General features: G+C 31.9%; 1 protein-coding gene and 1 non-coding gene across 2 annotated transcripts in view; one reads left to right on the forward strand and one right to left on the reverse strand.

Moving 5' to 3' along the window:
• The window catches only part of MMRN1 (multimerin 1), a 62,159-nt gene that overhangs the window by 2,489 nt on the left and 39,189 nt on the right, over positions 1-20,481 (reverse strand). Inside the window, exon 7 of the mRNA XM_016161108.2 lies at positions 16,094-18,079. Within this exon, the coding sequence (XP_016016594.2) occupies positions 16,094-18,079 (1,986 nt within the window). The remainder of the gene's footprint in view (positions 1-16,093; positions 18,080-20,481) is intronic.
• On the forward strand, positions 3,191-3,309 carry LOC118608955. Its single transcript, XR_004953225.1, has one exon. It is a non-coding gene; the product is annotated as a 5S ribosomal RNA (ribosomal RNA).

Below are 20,481 nucleotides of genomic sequence, written 5' to 3' on the forward strand. Positions count from 1 at the left end.
GAGTGTTTGGTACTGGTAGATGAATAAGATAGTATTTCAAATCATCGGAGATGTAAAACGTCTATTTAATACATCATGCTCAGATAATTGGATATCCATAAAAACAGATTCCACATGTACAAAAATACTAAATATTGAAAAAATACATATGATTACATTATAGTCAAATAAAAATGTTTTTGTAGAGCTTTAAAATTTTGGAAAATTCTTTCAAACAAAACAAACAAAAAAGAAGAAGCCATCAGAGAATTAAAACTCATTTGCAATGAAAGCCCTATTATCAAAGTTTAATGATAAATGGCAGATTAAGAGGAACAAAGAATCAGACACAGCAATCTAATGACTAATATCTATAACATATGAAAAGTTTTGACCGATCCAAAAGAAAAAAATTAACTCCCTGAAAAAGTAAAAGTGGCAAATGATATGAGCTGGCAAACTACTAAACAAAAAACACAAAAGTTCACAAACAATCTTAAAACCTATTCAACTTTACTACTAATGAAGGAATAATAAATTACCACCACCATCATTTTTATATCAGGTAGTGACATTTTAAAGATAGAAAACATTCAGTATTGGTGGTATGAGAAAAAACGAGTATTCTCACACAATGTTGGCTAGTGCTCAAATTGTTAGAATCTTCAAATAGGCCCATTTGACTATAGTTGTCAGAATTAAAAAGTTCACTTGCTTTGGGACGAATTTCTCCTGGTAGACTATATACTCCAGACACACTTGCTTGTGTTTGCAAAAATAATTGTTCTAGATTGTTCTTTGTGACATTATTTGTATTAGTGAAAAATTTTAAGAAACCTAAATGACCATTGATGCTAATCTTAAATGAATTACAGATCTTTTTACTAAGGAATATTAGACAGCAGTTAAAGAATGAGATGGATCCCCAACATATTTGATTCATTGAAGACAGCAAGTTCCAGTTTGCACATTAGATACACAGAAAATTTTTATTTACTTATAAAGCCTGAATTATGAGGATGATTATAAACATAATACATAATTATGCAAATACACAGAAAAGGTTGGAAGAACAGTTACATTACTGGCCACAGTTACCACTATGGCACCACCTTGTGGCAATAATGTAAACAGTTTATGATTCACTCGTTTCACTGTGTTTTAAATTTATGGTTACTTACTTTAACATTTTTCTCAAGAAGTGAAATCTATAAATATTTTATATACATTCTACTTTATATTTAACTAATTCAGTTCACATAAAATTTGACCAAACTGTGTGCCTCTATTTTTAGAATTTTTTGCAAATAAAATATATATTACTTATGCAATGAGAAATTGACTTAAACTATTGATACATTCACTCTATTATCCCATAAAATATTTTTCCAATTAATATCTTTTAACAAATGTTTCAAATTGGCCTATATTTTTTTAACATCATTACTTAACCACGTAAATAGGTTATTAAACCCTTCCATTTGCTGTCAGCTGATTCTAAAACCTAATCCATTATTTGCTGGCTTTATAAATTTTAATGATTCTTTAATACCTATAAAAACGTGGTCTCTTTCATGTCAAAGCACTAGCTTCATCTGTTTTCACATTCTCTGAATCTAGCATGGTAATCAACTCATAAGACAGTGTTTAATTAATGTGTTTTACTAGGAATGAATGAACTCTTCAGTGGAGTTAGGGGAATGCCGAATTATCTATGCAACCTAATCAGCTTGGAAATTCTTATTTTCACTATTGGGCAAATGACACGTTCACCTGTAGACACTGCCCTGCCCATGAATCAGAGATTACACCTGATCTAGGCAGGAAAGTTTGAGAAATGATGAGAAATGTATTTCTCTGCATTTCTATTAGCTCTACTGTGATTCTAGAGGACCAGGCTTTGATGCCTCCTTAACTTCCAGGATGCAAGTCCTCTTTTCTCCTCCTTCTATTCCATTACTTCAAGAAATAGGGTCTTGTTTCTTTTTTCTTCTTTGAGCCATTTTGGAAGGTACCATTTTGCCTTTTATTTCAATTCCTTTGTAGGGTCACTGAAGGAAGGGTCCACTTGAGTTTGATTGGCAGCCTGCACTTTCTCTTATTGCTGTAGCAGCTGAAACTTGCTGAGACTACATACGGTTTTCCTGCTAGGACATCTATTATGGTGCCTACAGATGATCTGTCCAGGATACCTCACCTGCTGGTCTCCACTTGCTTCTGCTGCTTTTAAGTGCTTTTTGTGGACTTCCTTAATATTTTAGATATCTCTAGTCTTCGAGTCTTTGGCAAAATAATCTACATTATAGTACATAAAATTATGCCCATGGCTCCCAGAACTGGACATATTGTGAACTGAGTACAATCAGAACAGTCTATGATAACAACTGTCATAAAGAAATGACCTTACACTTCTGTTAATGTGACATAACCATTAAGTGTTCATTGTCTATCTATTTTTGCATCTGTATCACATTGTGTCCTAACAGGTATTCTATGCTCTGATGTCACTGAAAAATCTCTAAAATTCCATATTTATTTAATTCATTTTAACATGAATTCACAATTATTCCTGATAAGTAAATGTGTCTTACACTTGATTTATCATCTCTGTTCTTTGTTTTAATTCTGCATCCAATGTTTTAACCACCCTTCCCAGCTTTATTATTTCCAAATTTATGTGTTAATCCAAGTCATTGATAAAAATACTTAATGAATCAGCATCAGGTATGCAGTCTTACAAAAGACAACTAAAGAGTGGTTGGCACTGACTTATCAATTGAAACTATTTGTATTTCATTACACAATTGGCTACAGCTCTACTTTTGTACATTCCTGACTTGCATTTTTCTCCTTTATTTCTAAAATTCTTAAAAAAATAGTTAAGTACCTTTAAAAGTTCCTGCACATGTCTGTGCTCAACAAGCAATTTATTCTTGAATTAGTAACAAAAATCAGACTTGAATGAAGCATTATTTTCCTTTTGACATCTTTCCCATCCCTGTCAAAAGACTTAATTACATTAATTTTATTAATTAATATTATCCGAGCTTCAGAAATTTTCTTGTTGAATTTATCACACTCAATTGTAATTGCTCACGTGTCCTTCTTACTTCCAACTAGAGTGTAAGCTTTTGTGACATCGGGACTCAGGTCCTTTATTTATTAAACTTCGTGCCACCACTGAATAGCACAATACCTGACATATAGAAGTGTTTATGGCCATGCCACCCTGAACAAACCTGATCTCATCTGATCTTGGAAGCTAAGCAGGGTTGGGCCTGATTAGTACTTGGATGGGAGACCACCTAGGAAGACCAGGTGCTGTAGGCGTAAAAAAAAAAGAAAAAGAAGGGATTATAAACTGACAAAGTCTTTGCAATCTGAAGGTCAACCAAGGGTTGCCTTGACTGAAAAGAAAATTAAAAAATAAAAATAAAAATAAAGATGAATAAGCAAAGTAATGTAAGATTGCTGACCACGCCACTGTCATCCAATACTTTATCCTTTCTTCATAGTTTCTCAAAGGTCACATAGAATTTTTTTAAATCACCAATGTTAGTTGTGTAATTCCAATAGTTATTTGTGGAATGTTGGTTTAGAGTCAGCCTTCATAGCCATTTCTACTGCCTAGTTTAAATTAAAAGCAACACTCAAAGTACATATATCTGTAAATTTCATGATATTTCTTCAAATATCAAAGCACTAAAAGCACTGATGGTTCATGTTATAATTTTTAAAATATTCTAAAACTACACAGATTTTACATATTATTCATTTTATAAAATAAGTAAAATGATTTGATTATCTGGGGAAAAAAATTACTGAAATAGAGTCCTTCCGATGTATCCATAACTCTGTAAAACTCTAAACTAGAAGCAGAACAATGATAAGAATTTCTCACTTGGCAGGAGTGCATGAACTTTAAGATGAGAAATGAGCTGGTATTTTTCATGTTTCCTGTGAATTCAGAGCTTAAAGGCAGCATGTCATTAGTATGATTTTCTACAGACATGGACTCATTTGAAGTGTATTTTCCACAACTTCTCCTCTGCCTTAGACTTCAAAACCTCTTAAATTTTAGTCCATTTATTTTCTTTGATGTTGATCAATGCAATTAGTTGAATATTTCTGCCAACTCAACACTCTACTATATTGTGCAAGTAGTATAACCAATCTTTCAATATTCATTTCTCTGCTCTAAACATGATTAAAACGACTCTGTCATTGGCTAGGAATGTTTCATAAGTCTTCGTTTATTCTGGCTTTTACATTCTGGACCCTGATAGGTGCTCGAATTATACTTTTCTATTAAACCTACTTCCATATTTCATAAATGTTCAGGTTAAATTTGAGCTTATCAGAGAGCTCCCTACATTTTCAAATCACCCTGTCTTTGCTAATATGTGCCATTCTTTAATATAATTACTTGCTTAATGCATGAGCTCCATGACAGAGCCTGTGTAGACTTTACCACTCTGTCGACTCAGTCTTTCTCAATGCTCATTCAGAATCTACTCAACAGGTGTTCGAATAAAATGAAAGGGCACGTTACATTGATGTCTTCTACTTCATTCTTATCTTTGTTTATGTTAGACATGTTATATCTCTATATATTTCTATAATATTTTTATTATTTATTTTAATTAATATTTAATTTTTACTTTTATTGCTTAGTTCTGCTTTAGCATCAAAATCTTATTTTTTATTTTTTCATTTAAACAATAACTTTGCAGAAGGCAGATAACTGATACCTGCTTGGGGCAGAATGGAGTTTCTAACAGGTTAGCATGGAGGCTTTTGTCGCCTCTGGGCCGGTTTTGTCATACATAGAGGAAGGCATTATATAAATCCTCCATATAATTCTACTCTAGGTAATATGCCCACACAATGCTGGAACTTTTCTTTATCTTTCATCCTGATTTCATGTTCTCTAAAACGGTTTGACCATCATACTTATGGATGTATTAACTTCCAGTACTATTCCGCCTCCCCTTTTATCAATGTTGTGTCTATCGAATCAGGGGCTTATTCTTCTCAGGCTCTGGAATCATTTCATATGTACCTTACAACAACTCCTAGCAATGCCAATATTTGTTTATGTTAAAATTTTAAATTCCTTTTTTTAATTACTCATATTCTGTTCATTGATACACAGATGGATAGAAATATTGTTTCCAACCATCTTTATAACTTCCTTCAAATTCTCCATTCTAATTTTTTTTATTTTACTTAATCTGTTGTTCTTGACATTGTTTTCTAGGATCTTTTTTCTCAACCCTCCAAATATCATTTTAAAACTCACTTAAACAATTAGCGACCTTTACCAAATGTATTAGCCCTGTCTCAAAAGATTTACCTTAAGCCATGACTTAGGAGATTCAATATTTTTTTTATTTGATATTATCAACTGTTTTCATCTTGTTCTTCAGAGTCATAACATAAATCAAATGAAGAATTAAAAACATTGGAAAATATATTAAAATATGGTCAACGTCATTAGTCATTAGGAAAATGCAAAATAAAATCACGATACTGTACACCTATTAAAATGGTAAAATTAACAATATTGATAATGCCAAGTGCTGGCAAGACGTTGGTGGTGGAGCAATTTGAATTCTCATACATTACTAGTGCAAGTGCCAAGTGGTTGGCCATTCCTTATAAAGTTAAACTATACTTATTTTACAATTAAGCTACATTACTCCTATGTATTTATTCAAGAGAAATGTAAACTGACACACAAAAATCTGTATGTGAATGGTTTTAGCAGCTTTATTCATAATCACACTAAACTAGAAACCACCAAAATATCCTTCAACTGGTAAATGGGTAAACAAACTCTAGTACATCCATAAAATGGACTACTACTCAATAATAAAAGGGAATATATGTAACAACATAGATGGATATCTTATAAATAAAGTCATACAGTGTGTATAGGTTTTTGAATCATGCTTATTTAAAGAACTTAAAGATATTTATAAGATATTCTGGAAAAGATAAAACTGTAAGGGAAGAAAACAGATCACTGATTGCCATAGACTGAGAGTGGATGTAAGATTTTCCTACAAAAGTACATAAAGAAATTTTGGAGGGTGTTGGAACTGTTCTTTGTCTTGATTGTGGTGACAATTATATGACTACGCATGTGTCAAAAACTCATAAACTATACATCAAATACAGCAAGTTTAACTCTGTAAATTATACCACAAACAAACTTGTTGCCTTTAAGGCTCTCAATTTTCTACCTAGGAATTCAAAATCTGACAATATATTCCAGACTCTTTTTGTTGTTGTTGTTGTTGTTGTTATCATTTTTGTAGTTATTCTTTTACTAAACACAGTGTCCTAGAAGTAATGCGTCTACTCCTTGGTTTTCATTTCATCCCAATTAACTTTCTTAGTTGACATTCTCATTATGTCATGACTAAATGATTGTAGTAGTTTAAAAATTACTATGCCTGCCTCTAAACAAACAACCTCTGTCCATATAGCTAACACTCTACAATGTAAACATCATTGTAAAGCTTGTATTATTAAATTTTTAGACTTTTCAGGAAAACTTTTCAAGTAACTTTGAAGTGTGCATGTGTGTATGCACACACAAATATAACACTCAGACTTTCATAAAGTTTTCTAGAGAGCATACACCGATAGTCTTTGAAGAAAAATTTGGCAATATTTATCAAGTTCTTTAAAAACGTAAATGGGCTTTGAACCAACATTTTACTTCTTGGAAGTTATCCTAAGAAAATAAAATCAGAGATGTGCACAGAGATGTCTCTATTGGTGCAGCATTACCTGTAACAGAGAACAATTTGAAAGGCCCTAAATATAAAAAGTAAATGCAAGTTAAATAAATAAATCTCAGCATACTCTTTCATGTAATAGAGAGACAGTGTAACATCTCAAACATGAGAAGGGATAGATTACTTGGGTTTGAATCTCAGCTCCAAAACAGATTAGCTCTGCAACTTTGTGCAAGTCATTCAACTTTTCTTGACACAGTATCCTCATCTATAAAAAACACCAGTAGCAATTGTTTTGAAACTCACATATATTAACTGTATAAAGCACCATAAGCTTGGTACATAGAATACATTAAAAAAACATTCTGGATAAGAATATTAATCACATAATACTTATGATAAATTATAATTATTATAATTATATAATATGCATAATAAAATATGAAACTGGCATTATTTTAGGACTTACAATATGCCAGCTTATTTTATTTATATTTTAGAGACATTATGAAAATATGGAAAAAAGAAAAAGAGTGATCAGAAGAAAAAAAAAAACACTAACCCCAACTGCCTTCTCACAGCTTAAGTATAATAGGCAATTAAATGGTCATACTGACAACATTCTAATCCCATCTGTCAGTAGTCCCTGAGATGAGCTTTATGTTCTATTCCAATCTAGTGTTTATTTCCCAACATTTTCACTTACGTTATTTTGTTTACACAGTCCTCTTTGTATTCCTATAGCTTTCTTCATTCTTTTTTTTTCTTAAAGACTTTTAGTTTCATGACACAAGCATTTTCCTGGTTCTGATCACTCTTTTTTTCTTTTTTCCTTCAATAACCTACCTGTCTGTCTGTTTGTCTGTCTCTTTATCTCTCTCTCTCTCTCTCTCTCCCCTGCTCTTTAAATATGGGAAATCTTCAGTTCTACTTTTTTTTTTTTTTTGTCTAGCTATCTAATTTACTTGTGTCTTCTAGTATCATTTTCATGCAAATAATTTCAAATTTTTATCTACAAACTCTCTTTTAGTTTCAGACCCACATTACTAATTGATTTTTGGACATTTCCACAGAGACAAGAGACCTTTAAACTAATGTATTGCAGATGAAGCTTCCCTTCCTGTGTAGATCTGTATTTTCTCCTCAACATTCTTATTTTCACCAATGCAATGATTAACTTTCCAATCACTGATGCTTTATTTAAATGTTGATGTTATTCTTTATTCTAAGAGTATTTTTAATTACTTGTTTCCTACTAATTATACATTCACATTTAACTTAAATTGCCGGCTTCCATTTTATTCCTATCTCTATCATATAGTTGACGTAATGATTTTCTAACTGGTCAGTGTGAAGAACTAGAATAAATTTAATAATGTACATACATGATTATGTCATACTCTCGCAGGACAAAAATCTTTAATTGTTACCAACAGAATGAATTTGAATATACTGCATGCAACACATTATGTAAATGTTAGAATGAATAAACACTCAGCCCAAGTCAGCCTCTTTCAAGAGATTTTCCCAAACATCTAGTTCTTAATAAGACACTAAACTCTTATAATACTGAACTCCTAAACACTCATCTGGTGCTTAATATATCCAATAGCATGTTGTTGTTGTTGTTGTTGTTGTTTTTCCCCACAGTCAGATAGCTTTATAATAACATAGTATTTGTAAACATGTGACAAAAAAAAATTTTAAAAAGAACATAAAATGGAACAATCGCCAAATATCACATCTCTCTTTAGGTACACCTTCCACTAGCAACTGTTTCTAAAACAAAATTACAAAGCTTCGGAGCCAAGTGTTGCTTTCTGTTCCTTTTTATTCCCAGTCTGTTGCAGATTTCACTAGTTTTCCAACAAATGAGATCTATCCTGTCATCTTATTTAATAATGCTGCAATCTGCCCCCAGCATATCCCAGCACACCCCACAGTACTCTGATGTCTCTTACCTTTCTCTGTCTTTTCTTTCATGAATAGCATGTATCGTCTTTTAACAAACTATGTAATTTATATTTTTATTTACAAAGACCATTTTTTTTTTTAACATTATGATGTACTCAAAGCATGTAGAACAGTATCTGCTACCATTTGGCACTTAATGTTTGTTAAATTGAATTGAGCAGTTATGAATTATTATAATTTATAAGTAAGAGTAATAACTTTAAAGATAGCTTATTTTGATTCTAAGACAAAAACTGCTTGAATGAGTTTAAGCATAATGTTTTGAGCTAATCTAACACTGAGTAAGAAAAATGATCTTGTACTTTTATTCTATCTTTAATCTAAGAAAGTGTTTTAAAAAGATCTTGAGGCAGATTTGCAGTTTGACATTTCCAAACAAAATTCTTAGCTTATAATGAATTACTACACAAAAATACACATGGCTTTGTAAACCTCTTAGTTTACAATAGAGGTACAGAATTTAGGTTATGCTTGACAGGTAGTGTTGATGTCTCCTTCTTATTTCTCAGATAATTCTTTGGGTTATTGAGCATTTTTCATAACTTCTAATTTACTCAAGCAGTGCTAGCTAGAAAATACAATTAGATAATAATGTCCACATAAAATGTGCTCATCTCACTACTATTTTGTCTCCTCTCAATATTCACTCTGGACTTTTCTCTCTCCAACTACCCATTAGAGGCTCTTGTTCCCCTGACTCTGCTCCTTTGTCTGGTCTCTCTTCAGCATGCGTATCTGGCTTACGACACCCACACCCAGAGTTTCAGAACACCATCCTTCTGCCAGTGTTTCTCATATCTTAATTTTAAAATTTAACACGCAAGATTATAAAACCTAGAATACAAAAAAATTCTTAAAGGAGTGTTGATTTACTATAAAAAATGGTTTACTTTTTTGTAAAATGTCGATGTGTTTTTTGGTTCATATAACATTATAGCGAAGGGCATGAAATAACTTTCACTGATATTTTTAGTTCTCCAAATGCTGTAATAATTTTATTGGCAATTTGTTTTTAGAGTTGAGTTTAGATCAATCAATAATAATATCAATAAAGTTCCAGGAGATATTTACCCTTAAACAATGACATTCAAGATAAACAGATTTGAATAATTCAAATTAAATTTATAATAAATATTACTTTTCAGAAACACTTTTAAGTTGTGTATTGTAAAATTAATAATTAAAAACTTTTAAAATATGTTTTATAAACTTCATGTGCAATTAATATATGGTACAGCTAATATTTTTAGGCTGCATTTTTTTCTCAAGATGCAAGATCCACTTGGAAAATTGTGCAGCAAGTTCACAATCTGTGATTTAATAATCCCTGCACTTTCATGTTTCATAATCAACATGGCACTAAATAGTGCTATCATATAAAATTTGAAATTTATAATGTTGTTAATGACCAATAGAAAGACATATATTCGCTGTATTTAATTACAGACAAGTTCATAATCAAATTTTGTTCCAAGTCACTGTTGTCAAAGAAACGGTCTATTGTTGAGAAATAGCTCCTGTGATTCTTTTTAGAGAAAGAACCCACACATATGCAGCGACTATGTAAATGCAATCTAGTATTCCGTCCTATTTCCTTTTTATTGTCAGACCATGTGTTATAAATTTTGGTTCAGATGTCAGAATCAAATGTATGGGACTGTTTACCTTAGATGTGGCCACTTTACTGCAAGATAAGGTGCAGAAAAGGCTTGTCAATTTGTCGGCATTCTATCTTCAACTGTCATCCTTCCATATAAAGGGGAATCCTATGAAGGATCTTTACTTCTCCCAGGGAACCATGAACAAAAAGTTGTTCATTTAATATTCTCTTCAACACTGATATGCTTTATAGACACAAACTGGGGAGGCTATCCCCAGTGGACAGGCTTGATAATCAATTCTGACACAAAGAACATTTTTAAGAGCAGAAAAGAGTTAATATAGATATCAGGCCTGAGACTGATATCTTTAGACAGGCCTATGTGCAAGATTCTGCTCTTGACCTGTATCTGGAAACTTAGCTTCTACTTCCTAACTGTTAAGTGTCATTCATTGTGCCCAGACTCTTTGTACAAATGATATGGTTTGTGCTGAACATCTGCTTTCCTTTTGAGAGTCTGGGGTTTTGTATGTGCTAAGCAGAGGATGCCTACATGGCCAGCCCTGTTATGGACTGAATGTTCTTATCTCCCCAAAATTCATATGTTGAAACTCTAACCCCCAATGTAATGGTGTTAGGAGCTGGGGCCTTTGAGAAGACATTAAGTCATGATGGTGGAGCCCTCATAAATGGGATTAATGTCCTCATAAAAGAAACCTCAAGGGTTTTTCTGTCACTCTTCCTTTCTGCTATGTGAGAATAGAGCAAGAAGCTGATAGTCTGCAACCCAGCAGAGGGCTTTCACCAGGACCTGACTATGCTGGTCTGATCTCGGATTTACAGTTTCCGGAATTGTAAGAACTAAATCTCTGTTGTTTATCAGCTCCCAATCTATGATACTTTGTTATAGCAACCCGAACAAGCCCCAGTAAAATCTTTGGGTGCTAAATATTTTGATGGACTTATCCAGTCAGAAATATTGCACACATTACTGTATTTTTTTTGTGACTAGAAGAAATAGCACACACAATTTTGCCCCTTCATGGCAAGGAAAGAGCATAAGAAAGCCTGTGAATAGATGTCTCCAGATTGCCTGTGTCTGTTTCCCTTGTTGATCCTATCATGTATCTTTGTACTATAATAAATCTCAGCTGTGTGTATGACTATATATGCTGAGTCCCATGAGTGCATCTATCAGATTGTCAAAATTGTGTGTGGTTTTGGAGACCCTATAAAACACATTATAATTATAAATTCAAGCAGATATCCTTTAAAATTCAATTAGGTTATATTCGATCATGTTGTATAAAAGTAAATTTATTAGTTGTCTTGAAGTATATTTGAAAATGTTATTTTTATAATATTGAAAAGTATATAAAGGGTATAAAATGCCTTGGAAAAAAACAATCATTAAAGCTATTTGCAGATATTTTTCAGTGCTTGTCAATGCAGATGCATTTTTATCTAGTTAAGTTTTTATATTTGTCTTTATATGATGAGCATAAGCTCATTTATAAACATATGTTAAGTTTAAATCAGTAACTTCTAAAAGTAAGATAGAGAAAAATGGAATACCATGAGTCTGTAAATTATGTTGTTACATGAAAATGATTATATATCAAATATTAACTGAAGACATTAGAGAAAATAAAATATAAACATTGAATATAGTTAAAAATTATATCATATAGTCATAACAAACTTAATATACTGTATTAAGTTATTTCCTCAATCCTCAAAATAAACTTGTAAGGTGGATATATTATTCTTATTTTATAAATGAGGAAAGTAAGGTCTAGAAAAATAACTTAGTACAAATAAATACGTTGCCAGGCAGGACTTGAACTTTGGTTTCCTAATTCCAAATTCGGCACTCTTTAGTCATCCCAAATGCCTCTAATGCAGAGTCACAAACATCGGAAATGTTTTAAGGTCATATAAAACAGTTAAATAGCCACTAGGTTCTAGGTTCTTATTTTTCTCTTTTAAAATGCTTGTATTCACAGCAATGATAATTTTAAAAGTTGTATCTGGTACACTACCAAATCTTTTACAGAATGTAATCTTTCTTAAGAGGAGTAGTCTAAGGGTTAATTATGAAAAAAAAAAAGGTTTATTAAGGAATGCTAAACACATTTGGTAAATATTGGGGAAATACTTAAAAAGTCAATGGTCTCACAAGCAGGAAGCTTGCATCATCAACAAAGTTGCTGTTGACCTGATGTCACAGCAGGATTCTGCTCCTCTGAGAAGGCAAGCAGTCAAACTTTCTCAACAGGAACAAGTCTGTCAATTGCTACACAAACAAATCTCCAAAGATGAAATAAAACCCTCTTGGTGTCTATTGGAATACTGTTTAGAAACAAATCAAATATTTAGTGAATCAATTGGAATAGCTTATCAGCACTGGCCTAGGAGAAATCATAATTAGCAAAACCAAAAGTCAGAATGGCTCCAAAGGAAGTGATGGGGATGAGCATTCTGAACATTGCCCTTCTACTGCACCTGTCAAAAGATCTTGTGAATAATTGATGGTGACTTTCAATGACAACTGCCCACTGGCCATATCACAGTAAAGCCAGATGGAGAAGTAGAACTTTTACTTCCTCCTGGTCAGTGCAGAAATGAAGGGCAGTATTTGGATTCTCAAGAAAGGGAACTCCCTGGGAATATCAACTCTGGCTGTAAGGACTATTCAGATATAGCCAGACTCTGGAACAGACGTGATGCATAAAACAGAAGCAGAAGGAAGAGAAAGGCAGGTGAACAACTCTATGATCTTTTTGGGTGTAGTGGTTGAGGACTGAGTCATGTATAACAGACAAGGGGCCAGGTTCTATCATTCATTAGCTATAGGACTTTGGACAGGATATATTACTTCACCTCTTTGAGGGTTAGTTTGCTCATCTTTAAAATAAGAATAACAATAGCTACTTAGTAGGCATTGTTAAATAAAATAATGTATATAGTATAATTTGTACAGTGCCTGATCTATAGTGTCAATAAATAATACCCAATATTATCTTATTATAGTATATCTTTTATTAAGCTTCAAAGTAAATCAGTAATTAAAATTAAGATTAAATTTTACCATATTTTCTTTCTAAAAACTAAACTTATTCTGTAAATAATAGCAGCTATAATCTGAATAATATTGTGAGAATTAGTAAAATGATAAATTATCTTATGGTGTTAGTTATATAGGGAAGCAGTGTGGTTATCTGATATTTTTAATAGAATAGCAAAGATGAAAAGAAATGTAGTCAAATTTAGCCAGTATGTTGACATGTATAAAACAAGGCATCAAAGGAAGTAGTTTATTTTGCAAGAGTTTTATCCTTATGGGAGAACTTAGCTTAAATCTGTTGGCTTCATTACCATGCATAGACTTTACCTGCCTAGTTGTCCAATGAATGCCATCAGTTTTGTGGCCCATAAAAGCAGGCCTGGCTTAATGAGCATGCATTTCTGTGCGCCTGCTTAAAATTATGTTGCTGGTCCTACGTGAAGTAAATGTGTACCTCACACATGAAAGTAGACCAATATATTTTTATTGCCCTTACAAAGTTATTGGTTATCTTCACTGAAATAAAACATTTTTAATTAATTATTAATTTTAAGCCTATAAAAATTCTACTTACAGTAAATAAAAGAACAAGAAGCAATTTTATCAAGGCATATTTGGAACAAGGAATCAGAACTGAGTTAATTATTAGCCCAATAAGCTCAATATTGAGTAAACTGGTATATAAAAATACAAATGCAATTTTTGTAAGCTTCTTACATGTATTGTTCATTCTATAAAAGTTTACAAGTTCTTATGTTCTAGTAAACTTTTAAAATCAATTAATTTTGAATTAATATTGAACAATATATATGTACTGTATAGATCCAGGTATTTTTTTAGTGTAAGTAAAATAAAAAAATACAGTTTGCCTGCCATATGATCACACATCCTACAGAGCTTAACTGAAACTCATCTGCAGTATCCCCAGAAGATAGAGGATTATTATTATGATGATGATGATTATTATTATCAAAACATTCCGAGATTAAATATGAGGAGTTATATTGTTGGGATAATGATCACATTTTTGTAATTAAAAAGCAATAAAATACAAAATTCACCCAAATGGGTATATAATTTTAACAGCAGACTCATGTGAGAGGAACACTTCCATTTCTTTAGTAGGAATCAGTAGCTATTCTTTTCATCGAGCAAAGATAATTTAATATTACTCAAATGCCAAACAAATTCATAAAACACTGTTTTCATGCAGAGAGACTATTAAGTAGTTTATATTTATTGCTCTGAATTTCTCTTTCCTCCCTAATTTATACCCCTTCTGCCATGTTTCTGTCTGTCAATGGTACTGCTACTGTTTCATTTCCCAAATTCAAAACCTCAGAATCTTCTAATTCTCTCCTTCCCTAGGTGCTGCTCATTCAGCCTGTGAACAGAGCACTTTTTTTTTTTTTACGATGATGCAGTCTGCAACGTGCTTTGACTAATTAGCTCGATGAAGTACCTATTGCACTCCCATCACTTAAAAAATAAGATCATCTATCTATGACCCAGATAGATGATCATACTAAAGGCTCCACAGAAACTCACTGAAACAACTAAGACAAAAATCATGATTGGTTGATCCCCAAATTATTTTTTCCACTATCCTTCTGTTTCTGTTGATTTACTTTCATAACATTTCTCGCATCTCTCTCTTCTGTTTCAATTACTTCTTCCTTAGATCTGGCTCTTATTGCTCTTGACAATAATGTCATAACTGTTCTCTCTAACCTCATTCTTTGCAGTCAGACTACTCACTATTGCTAGCTAGATTTATGCTTCTGACCACACCTAAAACCCTGCTCCAAATTTTCAAACATTACTCTTTACATAATCATGTCTAAATGCCTTAGGGCTATCATCTGAATGTGCCCTCTCCCACCCCAAAATTTAGATGCTGAAATCCTAACCCCCAAAGTTGATATTAGGAGGTGGAATATTTGGGAGGTGTTTAAGTTATGAGAGTGAAGTCCTCATAAATGGGATTAGTTTTCTTTTAAAAGACACCCACAGAGCTCCTCAATTCCCTTCCTCCATGGGAGGATACAGTGATAAATCACCAGTCGTGAACCAGAACGAGGGCTCTCACCAGGATAGACTATGTGAACTTGACCTTGGTCTTCCCAGATTCCAAAACTGTGAGAAATAAATTTCTGCTGTTGATAAATTACCCAATCTGTGGCATTTTGTTATAGCAGCCCAAATGAACTAAGACACTTAGCTTGGCATTCATGGCCTTCTGTGATCTACCCAAATCAAATTCCTCCTCACTTATGTACTCATTCAGACAGTCATTCAACAGATGTTTACTGAGTTCCTATGGCACACCAACATTTTACCATTCAATGCCAGAATGAATAAGACACAGTCTGGTCTTATTCACCAAGGAGCTCATCGTTTAACAATTTTCTTTAATTTTGCATGCAAAGAAAAGGGTTCTGCAGGGGCAAATTTGATTGTTTTATAGGGGTCTTTTCAAAGATAAACTTAAGAAACTTGTAGACAAATAGATACATTGTAAGCACTTGTTTTGTATTTATGCCTAATTTACACAGGATGGAATCCAATTAAAATAATGCTACAATGATCTTTGAATTATTTAACTATTTACCCAAGTTCAAGTAAGTACTTTTTGTATCTTATGGTCTTGTTAAACCATATAGATCTACTAAATACCATTTAAATAGAAAGAGAGTCAAAAGTAATATTTTGATGATAGCTTACCAGGAAATAGAACGTTGTCTGTGTTTCTCTGAGTCCGACCTATGAGGACAGTCGTAAGATTCACCGTTGGTCTCTTAAGCATATTGGGTTTCTTCAGTAATGATTTTACTTGCTTCTGAGATTTGATGTTTGCAAGAATGCTAGACAATGACTGATTTATATATAAAGTTAAATTAGATAAGGCAATTTGAGTTTTCATGTTAATTAATGATTCCGAAAATTCTGTCAGACCTTTCTGAAGAAGGTGAGTATCTGGAAAGGAACCATTTATCCACTTAGGTATGGTATCGTTCAGTTTTGATATACTTGTAGAAGCATTATGACACTTGGTTAAAGTTTCATAGAGAGTTTTGTTAAGTAAAGAGAAGTTAATTGAAAGACGGATAGATTTTGCTTCCAGTGCCTTAAATCTAGAATTTAATATCTGCAGTTGAAAAGCCTGGTCTCTCTCATTTGTGACCACATTGCTTTCTTTTAGTAAAATATAATAAGGTATGAGAGTCTTGGTCACTTTAGACTCAACATCTTGCAACCGAGTTTCAAAATTTTTGGAATTCATTGTGGCTGAGAGTATTTTTTCCTCCAAATGACTTATATTTTCCTGAGATTTTATCACTTGAGAAGTGGTTTCATTGACCATTTGATAAATCTTTTGAAAGTTGAACTGACTTAGTTTTTCATCTTTAGGAATATCTGCAAGGGCCTTGGCAACTTGCAAAACAAAGTTATATTTTTGATTGTCATTGACCAAAATCTGAATAGAATCATTCAAATGCTGGAATTGAGAAATAAATGTCAAAATAGTTTCCACATTTTGGTCACATATGTGATGAACCTTGGGATTATATATTATTGTACTTAAAGTCTCTTTTAACACATAGTTATCTTGAATGAAATCGATGGCATTATTTATAATAGTCATTGTCTTATTTAGGCCATCTTCCGTTTCTAAGGCATATTCATTGATACGTCTGTCTAAGGCATCACTTTGACTCCGTGCTTCATTTCTAAGTAAATTGTATCTTTTTGCAAGTTCTTTAATAAGAATATTTAGATTGTTGACTGCCCCGATCAGATTTTCCACTTTTTTCCTTGTAACTACTGCCTCTTTTGATTGTTCATCTGTCATTGTCTCTCTAAATGATGCTCCCTGCTCAAGCAAGGGCTGAAGGATCTCCATATTATAAGTCAAATCATTTAGTTGCTCATTCATTTTATCCATCTTATCATCCATGGGAAAGAGAACCTCAGCCATTGTTTGGTTTAAAACTTGTAAATTCTCTTTTGTGTCCTTAATTTGAAATTTAAAGTCATTTTCATACTTGGACAACATGTCTTCACATTGACCCCTGACAAATTCTTTCTCCATTTCCAAAGTTATGGTGAGATTGTTAATTTTGCTGTCTTGGATGTGCAAATCAGCAAATATTTGCAGCAGCATCAAACCCTGCCTCTTTACATTCTCATGTAGACTAGACAGGTACTCAGTGACATTATTGCTAGCTGATTCTGCAGTTGGAACGCTCTTCTGATCTGATACTTGTTCCATTGATAAAAGCTGTTCATGTACCTCCTCCATTTTAGAAAGAGTCTTATTGAGAGATTCATAATACAGAATTTTTCTTGACTGTTCCTGTTCTAGAGTACCTTCTAAATGTGTCTGCTTTGCTTCCAATTCTTTAATAGGCTTCTTACATGTTAAAGTTATTTCTTGCCTTATATCCGCAATGTGATTTTTCAGATCTAGAATATCAGCAGATGTAGGCCCATTTTCTTTAATTAAAATAGACTTTTCTTGGACTGCTGTTGAAACCATGGATTCATTAACTTGTCGAATTTTTTGTTTGGTGTTTTCAAGGTCTTCTGATAATCTTGATATAGTCTTGAAGAGCTGTGCTATGGTCTCTTGCATGTCGTTTTGGAAATTCTTTAATTGTTGCCTCACTATGTCCTTTATCAGATCATTAATGCTTTTGGATTTTAGACCTAGAGAAAGAAATAACAAACAGCAATAAATTACACATGACTTTAATTATTTAAACTTTAGATATATCTAAAAAGAGAAAAAGTTTGAGATCAAACACTAATAAAATGTAATAATAAAAATATTCCTTGACTATATATACCCCTTCACTTATAAATTTTTAAAAATTAACATAATTTATAGAAGATGATAACATTTCTAATTGATAAGTCTGAGAGGAGAAATCAATTGTAGTATAGAACATGGTAGAACCATGAAGTTAAGCTTCTCTAGACAAAAGACATGAAGGAACTACTATTGACTTGAGCTAATCGACCCTTATACTCAATGATTTTAGGTCTCATCTTAGTCTTATATGAAAATAAATGGTTTTGGGCTTTCTGTCTTAGTAAATTATACCTGGTGTTATTTCATGATTGTGTTATTAGGTTTCTAATAATTCGGCTTCAAAGTGTGTTTTGTGCTTACCAAAACTAATAAATTGACTGCAGAAATGTAATGAGATTCACACATGAGGAACGATATAAAGTAATAGTCACAAGATTCAACAATAGTTTATAGAAACAATAAAATAATAATAATGAAAGTTTTGGGAATCCCCAAACTAAGTCAAATGAAAATGGGAATTTAAGATATATCTTGATTATCATAATATGACATTAATTTTTAACAAAAAGAGGAGAAGAAACTTGTCAGTAATGAAGCACATACTAGTATCTCAAGTACTTTAGAAAGCATGGGCTGATTATAAGCCAGAATTGTAGAGAGCTTTAAAAAAAAAAAAGAAAGAAAGAAAGAAAGAAAGAAAGAAAGAAAGAAAGAAAGAAAGAAAGAAAGAAAGAAAGAAAGAAAAAAAGAAAGAAAGAAAGAAAGAAAGAAAAAGGAAAATGGTCCTGAACCATTCAGAACTATTTAGAATAGAAAAAAAATATATATTTAAAAATGTAAAAACAAAACAAAACAAAAACCTATTATATACAAAAACAGAAAATGAGAAATAAAACATACTTGATTTATATTTATAGTACATATGAAGCACATATAAAAGGAAGCTGTCTGTTTAAACCCAAAGTGTAACCAATGACTGTAACGTAATGTACCAGTAAAATAATACAAAGCATTTTAAAGGGCAAGGTTTTTATGATGGGGTGATATGAGACGAGTATGGCTACTGCAAAATATATTCAGGAAAGATAATTATAAGACGAAAAATAGATAGTCTCTACATGTATCTGTTTTGTAAGTAAGTTTCTAAAAGTATGTAAGATGACTGAGAGACCACAGAAAAAGTATTGTGAAAAGAGCAATTATGCCAAATAGGATGATGTATTACTTGAGCTTCTCGATATTATTTAATCTGGTACTAATACTAAGACAAAGCTGTAAATGTTTATATGGATAAATATTTCCAGAGTAAAAACTTTATCTTAAATTTCTAAACCTAGTGAAATGAAAATAAACTTAAAAGGCAAAAAAAAAAAAAAAATAAGTGAAAATCAATATGCATGTTAAAGAGAAAAAAATATATATATATATATGTAGTGATGTATAGAATAGCAATCAATGACAGAAAGAGTCAAAGTATTAAGGAAAGGCTAAACTAATTATCAAGAATTAAATAGCCACGATTAAAATAAATTATACTGAAAACGTCCCAGCTTTTGTATTTAATAATATGAATGATCACATCAGAAAGATCTTAAACTGTTTTTATTTTCTAAAATTTACTTAGCATTTAACCAGTCACGCATTTATACAACAAAGCTTAATTGAGTACATTCTATATACAACACAAAGTGAAATTTGGAAAATTAGATTTTCGATATTAAAATAAAATGTTAACTTCCCTGAGTGTAGCAAAGTTATTTCTTTGTACTTTCTACAGGATCATTTATTCATTTCCTGTTAGTTAATATTGTCTTTAATTCTATGACAACTTAATGAAATATAATAAAATCTTCAAGGTAAAAGATCAGATATCTTTGGAAGTTACAACCTTATAATTTTGGCTTTAAAATGTTTTCAAGATTGAAAAGATGAAATAAAACTTAAGTGTAATTGACTTAATTAATTGTAGACAATGACAATAGATGCTTAAATTTCAGCAAATGAAAAACTACATGATCTAAAAGTTTGAAATAGAATGATAATAGGTAAAAAAAAAAAAACTGTAAATAGGTAAAGTTCGGTACAGAATCTTGATGAAAATAATTAGGAAAATAGTAAGCAATGAAAAAAATGAAAATTAGGAGGTACTTTAGCTTTAAAATTAAATGAAAAATTACATTGGATAAAGGGTGAAATCACAGCAGTGTCCAAAAAGAAGTCAGATTATTAACTTAAAAATTTGTTTCAGGATAAGAAGCTTTTAAGATAACATTTCTATAATTTGTTGCTAGAAAAA

Source organism: Rousettus aegyptiacus, unplaced genomic scaffold, assembly GCF_014176215.1.
Source record: "Rousettus aegyptiacus isolate mRouAeg1 unplaced genomic scaffold, mRouAeg1.p scaffold_m13_p_10, whole genome shotgun sequence".
Taxonomy (NCBI): Eukaryota; Metazoa; Chordata; class Mammalia; order Chiroptera; family Pteropodidae; genus Rousettus; species Rousettus aegyptiacus.